The sequence below is a fragment of the Tetranychus urticae genome, chromosome 1 (assembly GCF_039701765.1).
Source record: "Tetranychus urticae isolate SD_2017Ah chromosome 1, NJAU_TeUrti_SD_1.0, whole genome shotgun sequence".
In the NCBI taxonomy this organism is placed as follows: domain Eukaryota; kingdom Metazoa; phylum Arthropoda; class Arachnida; order Trombidiformes; family Tetranychidae; genus Tetranychus; species Tetranychus urticae.
Genome location: NC_142958.1, coordinates 8,621,242 through 8,629,422, shown reverse-complemented (window position 1 = coordinate 8,629,422; position 8,181 = coordinate 8,621,242). Strand labels below are relative to the sequence as shown.

Genomic DNA, 8,181 nt, shown 5'->3' with positions numbered 1-8,181 from the left:
GTCGGTTTTATACTTACAAGTTGAATAAATTTTTGTTCAATAAAAAAGTAAATTATTGAAAAATTTTAATGTTAATTGTTTGAGTTTAACAAAAGTTAAAACAATATTTGGGAACCGTAGAGATCAGCTGAGCAAATGGGTCGACTTGCTCGATACCAGGCCATATCGGATAGACCTTGGTAGTTGGTTACAGCTGCACAAACAACCAGAATGTGAAACAGTTGATGGGAATGGAACCAAAGGTCACATTTACCGGGAAAGAATCGTTCAGGTACTTTGAGAGCATAGACCAAGGCTCCTGTAAAGTAAATGGCTCCAGTTGAGCAAATGTTGAGGAAACCTTCCCAGAGTATAGCATCGGTTATAACTGATCCATTAACAATGACATGGATCGAAGGGAAGAGCACTGTCATGCCAAATGAAGTGAATATCTTTGCCCTGAAAGGTGCAGCTTCAGAAGTTCCAAACTGATCAGATAGGCTCACAGTCAAAGTCAATATGCAAAGAGTACCAATTAAGACTAGATAGGCAAGTTTAGGCATATTTTCACAGTAAAAGCCATAATAAACATACGGCAGCAACGAGCCAGCAATCAGCAAAACGATTCCACAATAGTCCAATCTAAGAACAAGTAGAACAAGAAAATTGTGAAAAAGAGACAAAAAAGTTCTTCGAAAAATTAGAGCAACTTTTTAATTCGAATGACTTCGTCGAGTTTTCCGGTGATTTCGTTTGAACTTTATCTACTTCTCGAATAAAAAGTTATTGACCTTTTCACGATTTTTCAGTCTAAAGACTTGTAACTCATTTTGAATGCGACTATTTTAATTGGCTCTTATAAATGATTTCAACTAATTTTGGTTCAAAACTGTTCACTTCGATTACCTTGAAAAACCTAATGATTTAACTTTTTTTAGAAGAAATTCAATGTTAAATGGAATTAGCAATGAGTTAAATCACTGAAAGTTTCAAATGAAAAGGATAAGAGTTGCTGAGGAGAAGCTCATGAAAGATCAAAGATGTAAAGAAAAGGATTCAAAGATTAACAAAGTCAATTCTTTTAATTGTTCATTTAATTGTAGTTTAATTTTTTCTTCATTCACTAATTTCTTTCTCCCATCAGACCAATTCATTCGAACCTTTTCTACATGAAATTTTTATTCGATTGCAATTTTTCATCCAATAATGTTTCTTGAAGCTTCCAATTTTGTTGAGTTTTTATTTTTCAAAAGTAAATTGTTCATTGACTCAATGAATCCCATGAATGAGAATAGGACAGTTGAGGAAAAAAGATTTACAGAATCGAGTGAAGCGAAGAAGAAGAAAAAGGATTGAACAGAAACTGAGTCCAAAAGTATTAATGGTTTTACAATTATCCTGGTAAAAGTATTTTAACCATGAAATTAGAAGAAATCATGAACATTCTTTATCATTGTTGTTTCACTTTCGATTCATCTAATGAATTTCAATCAATAATTTCTTTCTTTTCTACTTTTCTTGAAAGTCTTTTGGTTTATGATTTTCTCGTGGAGATAAGAAATGAATTAACATGAGACGGAAAAAAGTGATTGATATTTGCATAGAAAAGATTTGCTCAGAAAGTCAACCATGAAAAGGTAAAAGATGAACATGATTTTCTGTTTGACTGAACAATTCTTGTTTCCAGTAAAACTGATTACCTTCAATCAATTAATTTCATTGAATGTGATCAGCAATTATTAAGGTAATGACCGAGAAATTTGTTTCTTTTCTCATATTCCAATTGGAATCGACAAAATTGACAAATTTAATTGTCATTTGATTAACAATTTCAACTAAGTGTCAAAATGCTTTTCCTTCCGCAATCTATTTTTAAATCAAATTCGAGTTTACATGAAATTTTCTCATCAAAATTGCACAAGTTTCATGAGAGTTGAAATTCTTTTGGATTCACCATGAGCAACATTTTCCTCTCTTCTTTCCAAGTCAACCAATGAAACCTTCATTTTACTTTTAACGTCATTCCAACTCTCTTCAGCTTCAAGGTTTTTCCAGAAGCAAGAAACAAGAAAAGTAAAACTCAAGGTTTTTCTGAAAAAAAATCTCGTTCTAAGTGAGCAACTTTTGCTTATCCAACATGATCTATTGGAAGCTCATAAACTCAAGGTAATCAGAGAAGGTAGCAGCATCAATACCTTTGTACAAAAACCAATTGATAACAAAGTATCAAGCGGTGTGGCTCAATTGAACAACCAATTGTGTTGCATTGAAAGCTGACACAATTAGCTAATCTTGTGCAAGATCAGCTTTTATCAGTTTCAATGTTTTGATGTAAATCTGGATCAACTTTGGAAGTTTGAATGTTTCGAGTTTTGCTTTTTGTGCAGTTTCTTGAAGATGATTGATGAGAGATTAAAAGTGTAACAAACTGTGGTCAAGTTAATTGTGTCTTAATCATGTTTTTCTTGTAATTGACTTTCGATTAGTACAAAAGGCTTTATTAATTAACCAGAAAGGGATGAGATAAAGCTTAATGATTGATGATACGAGTAAAGAGAAGAAGAAAAAATGAGTAAAAAAAACAGATTATCATGATAAGTGATTGTGTTGCATTGGTTTCATTTTGTTAACTTTTGTTCCTCTGCTTTTTTGCTGTTAATGTTAATCAAGAGGAAACAATCAGTGAAATCAATTAATGGAAAATTGTTTCAATGGTTCAAGGAATTATCATCTCATGTTGGTTAAATTTAATTAGATTGTTGAACAAATGATGATGACATCGATTATGATAAGAGATGTGAAAGGCAATTGTGTAAAGCTTGTGATGGAAAGTGAAAATAGATAAGAGTTATCATGATAAGAATGAGCTAAAAGAAGAGTCTATGTGAACATGATCATGGTGAAAAAGAAAAAGGCAATCAGCAGAATAGTCGTGAAATGAGAAGAACAGAGAAAAGGAAGAAAAAAGATTAATGAGAATTGAGCAAAGTCTGAAAGTGTATTTCCATGAAACTCAGTCCAAGATGAAAGGTAAAAGCTATGAAGGTGAGTAAAAGTTTGAATGCAATTTTGAAATGAATTTAAAAGGATTATTAAAAGGATCATAATGGAAGGGTTAATGGTTGGGAATGGATGAAACCAACGGAAAACCATGGTTTTAGTACATTTAGAACTTGATGGAAACTCGAAAGAAAATTCGTTTTTTGTGTCGTAAGAAGAGTGGTTAATGGTTACATTTGCTCTAAAGGTTGTTTGATTCGTGACTTACTTGCAGAAAAGGTCGGACGCATTGGGCGAGTGACATGAGAAGGTGTGATAGGCTGTTGAAAAGGCAAAGCAAAAGGTAGCTGCGAACAAAAAGGTTTCCAAAACCAGTCGATCAGTTGCCGCGAAATGGTTGGGCGCATAAAGCATGAACCGAACTGTTAGTGAGGCGAAGATGGCAAAGCCGATGAAATGTGACCAGATGTTGATTGTTTCCGTGTGAAGGCGAAATATTGAGCGAATACATTCTTTATAAGAAGGTAAAGGTGGACGATGTCCACTTATGAGGTATTCATTGTGTTGAAGCCAAGAAGGCAACGAATGGAAATGGCAGAGAGGCCATGAGAGTGGGCTTGTTGGCTCAGTTGATGGCTTGGTTGGTAATGATTTTGACTCAGGTTTCGATAAACATTCAACATTCATTTCGAGTCTTTGGGTGAAACCAGGAAAAAACTGTACACTTTTTTGTTAACTTGAAAACTACTTTTTTTAAGGTTAACTTTTCATCTCATTTTGTCTGGTTTAATGATAATCCTTTTTGATAGCAAATGTTGAATTAATCTTTACTTATTAATTCACAGGTTGCAATGGGAAAGGTTTATGTTTATTGGTTGATGAGTTTTTGTTGCACTAATCGACGAAATGATGAAGATAAGAAACTCACTTTTTTTTTGTTTTCTCACTTTCTCTCTTTTCTCTCTCTCTCAGACCGGTTTATTTAAACACAGCATTTTACTTTACAAGTTAACATTTAATTCATGTCTTCCTCAACACAGAAGACGTCTTTGTTGCTCGCAAAGTCTATGTAAATGATACTGTGGTCTGTTAATCGTTGCCAAATGATAATTATTGATGGTAAAGGAAGTTTGTGTTTTAACGTTGCTTCAATTAATCATTATTGCCTTTTAATGGTAAATGCTTGGTGAATGATGAAGCAAGGTTGACTCGATGTAATTTCAACCAAAGGAGGCTGTGGTTAAGGTCACTAGAGTGTTGAACGGAGTAGTTGCTTGTAACATTAAAACATGTGCGTCTGATATAAACAGGAAATTTATTGGCCTTGCAGTATTTTTCAGCAATAACATTGATTTTAATTGCACCTTTATCAATTTTCAGGGTTGAGAAAGACCCAAGTTAATGAGAAGCAAAAGTTTGATATTAAACAACTGATAAAGAGACGAGGTCAAGTCAGGCTGACCAGTAATTAGTGAACATTGTATACCTTTTTAATTTCATTGATGCATGTACTTCAAACAAGTCAGTTGTTTGCTTCAGCTCTTGATTTGAAACATTAACGATTGAAATGCAAAGTTGTACCTTTTTCTGAATCTTAATATTGAATAGGAAAAGCATTTTCAATCATGTATTGAATCGTGTTCGTTATTAATTGTTGAAAGCTAAGGGGTTGATAGATGAGTAGATGGTTTCGATGTAAGAAACTCACTCTTGTAAGCCAATTCAGTTATGATACACCGCTATGATTTTGATTCATTTTAAAAAAGTCTCATCGTTTCGTCATTTTTTGATTGCTTAATCGATCAACACTATCAATGTTAATTCATAGGGAAAAATCCTAATTTGGATGTCGAGAAATTCGTACATTAGCTCAAAATGTTTCCACCAGATAGCAGCACTAACAGTTTATTAGTAAAATTCAACATTTGAATGAGCTTCCATCTTGTGGCTCTATTTAGAGGTAAAAATTTTCTAACTAATGATGAACTGTTATCCGAATTGATTACGATATCCCTTCATTGACGCATTGATCGCGTACAAGGAAAGTGACCTTGGTTGTTTTCAATCTTTTTGGCTTATATTGGGGAGGTCTATTTATACTTTATCGTGATAGTGCGCGTTAATGATATTTGGGCATTTAATTAAAGATACATTGCTGACACTGTGAAGTATATGAAACAGTAGCAGAAAAATGAAAACATATCGCAATGAAAGTACAGTCACCATTGAGAAACTGTGCATAAATTTTTTAATGGCCTCTATTCAGGAGGAGTTAGTTCTACTTTTGAATTTCGTCGAATTCGATTAGATTTCTTTCATTATAAATTAAAGGTGTTTCCGATGAAAAATTTATTGAGATTGAATCCGATTCAATGTCAATAAATTGTGACGTTTTGTGACGTCACAATGGATTTTTCCGGTGAAATGTTAATTGGATTTACTTCCGGTGACTTTTTTGACCTGTGAATGTTTTTTTCAGCCGTTAGATCATTTTTAGGACAAATTAAGTCCAAAAATGTCGATGTAAATTGATCTTAATCGACTTTTTTGGATCTAGATAACTCGATCCATTTTTCATCGGAAACACCCTAACTTAATTCAATTTTCTTTCGTGAAATATTAATCCAAAAAACTCGAAAAATCAGCTTAAAGCAACATTTTAAGTTAGATTTTATATATTAAGCAAAATTTAAAATTATGAACGACGATGCCCGACCAATAGTGTAAATAAGCTATTTCAAGCGAGGTGCGTTTTCTCAATGTTGACTGTAGTGAATAACTTTACGATAATTTTAATGCTACTTTTGTTGAAAAGGATGAAAACGAAATGAATAGGTAAAAATACCTAGAATAAAATGAACAATCTCAGAGATTCACACTCGAGAAATATCAATTATGTAAAGGGTCAAAACGAAAGCCAAAATAGAAAATGTTTAAACAGAGAAAGGCGAAATAGCAAAGGGCAAAATAAATAAGCTAAATAATTGAACTGATTGGAGTATTTTCTGAAAATTAAAAACAATGCTTTGATCGACATAAACTGAATTGGCTCAATCAAATTCTTTCCGCAATCATGGCTAATGATGAACTGATCAATAAAAGAAAGGTGAAAATCCTTGCTTCTATACGACAATATACAATATTCTTCGCGCATTCGACTTTCTCTATTTTGCTTACACTATTTTGTCCTTCTCGGTTTTGAGTCCGAACCATCAACTTAAACTTACTCATAATTAATGCTTTCGACCGAAACTGGTTTTTCTGGTCAAGGTATTAGTGGTACATGGTCAGTTTATTTTGAATTTTGGTAGTTGTATCTTTAAGTTTCGGAATCCATTCTACTCAACAAATATTGTGATTTCTTCTAATAGTAATAACTCTAATTTTTTATATTTAGTGTTGACTAATTGTTTCTCAAAATGAGTGAAAATGATATTAGTTCAGATAAAAGTAAGTTCTGATTCTATTAATACAATGTTTAAAATTGGTTGAAAAATATTAACAAATAAACTTGATTCCTAGCAACATTAAAAGTGAAGCTGGCAGGTGAAGACTATCATGATATTATGATTGATTGGAAGGATAAAAGTAGTCCATACAAACAACAAATCTTTAGGAGAGTAAGTAAAATAATTAATTTCATCTGTCATTACTAATTACTATATTAATCTTAGCTTGCAGGGATAACAGGAATACCGATTCATTATAATTTGCATCTTTTTTTGCCATCTACTGATTATTCTTTTGTTGACTTGCATTGGGAAGGATATTGCAATAGAGAAGCTCAGCTATACAGGTAATTTTATACATGCATAAATACACTCGTAGCAATTTTTCGGTGTCGTCATCTTTGGTATTTTAGAGACATGACCCAGATAGGGATACCTTCGAAGTGATGATGTAGAGACGGAGCCTCGAACTCGTGACGTTTACAGCATCTCGCTCAACCTTGGAGATAATTTCGGATAAAAGTTGACCGATTTATTGCGTTAATCGCAGCTTTGAGTTTTTCATTCATTTTATCTAATAATTTTTTTCTTATTAGGAATGATGATCGTTCTAATGAGAAAAAATTGAGCAAAGAAAAGATTATGCAGATTATGGATGGTAATGAACACTTCGGCCTTGATATCTTACTTGAATGTTGTCAAGATAAGCATTTGTATATCCGTTACTCAATTGTATCAGAAAGATTTATCAGTGAAACAGAATGTACTCAGAATTTTTGTCAACACACAAATACACGAGCTTTTTTGAACAGATATAAAGATATAATAGCTGATGATGTTTTACATTCCCAAATGAAGGATTTACTTGTTGTATCGAGGTTTATAGACCAAGACAGAATATTGGTAGATGAATGGTTCCAAACTTTTAGACAACTTAACATCATGCAATATTGTCGCAAGTATTGTTATATTCGTGAACAACAACTTAGGGATACGTCAGATAGGTTGGGTCCCTATTATGTGCCTCTCAGCTCTATCTACGTACTCGCGGTTAATTATTTTGGTGCATATTATTTAGATATCGCGAATCAAGATAAAAATGAATAAATCTGTCTGGATATTGAATTGTAAATGTTTAATTTTGTAGACAAACATTTAAAAGCATAACTCAATTATGTTATTTTTCAAATAAAGACAAATTTTCACAGAAACTTTTGAAGCTCACTTTCAAACTCATTGGTCACTCATATTTTGTTAATTTCTGTCATGATTCTTTTTAGTCCGAAATAAAACTTGAAAATTAAAAAAATCTTAAAGCAAGTCTCAACTAATCATTCGACTGAATAAGTGACTCGAGCCGACTCAGCTACTTTCATAGCAACTCAAGCCAAACTCAACCTGCTTCGACTAACTGACTGGCTTGATATGACTAGCTTCGGTACTAACCTCAATCAACTTTCAAAGTAAATCAAAGTGATATTGTAATTTACTTTAATAATAAAATGAATTACAATTCTGACTTTGACAGCTTATTGATAGCTTTGCTACTAAATTAAAATTAATATCAATTGAATGTTTGTGATGCATAGAATTAATAAGCAAAATTTGAACTTTCTAATCAACATCATTTTATAATTTCCAAAAAATGAATCGAAAGTTTGATTCTAAAGATGTTTTGAATTCTCATTTTGTGGTGATATTTTTGATATCGATCCAGTTCTACAGTCCAACTCCTTAATATTGTTATCATTCC

The 8,181-nt window shown here is 32.5% G+C and overlaps 1 protein-coding gene across 1 annotated transcript; it reads right to left on the bottom strand.

Annotated features, from left to right (window-relative positions):
* Nucleotides 1–48: 48 nt before the first annotated feature.
* LOC107365598 (adiponectin receptor protein) lies at nt 49–3,877 on the bottom strand. The gene is made up of 2 exons (XM_015933128.3): nt 3,248–3,877; nt 49–621 (listed from the first exon to the last, which is right to left on the bottom strand). Exons 1-2 carry the CDS (start codon nt 3,664–3,666, stop codon nt 96–98), a joined length of 945 nt encoding a protein of 314 aa, XP_015788614.1. The 5' UTR covers nt 3,667–3,877; the 3' UTR covers nt 49–95.
* Nucleotides 3,878–8,181: the final 4,304 nt, after the last annotated feature.

Coding starts and splice junctions, on each gene's coding strand:
- LOC107365598 (XM_015933128.3), bottom strand. CDS start 3,666: ATGAATGTTGAATGTTTATCGAAACCTGAGTCAAAATCATTACCAACC. Junction 622..3,247: donor GCGTCCGACCTTTTCTGCAA/GTAAGTCACGAA, acceptor ACTTGTTCTTAG/ATTGGACTATTGTGGAATCG.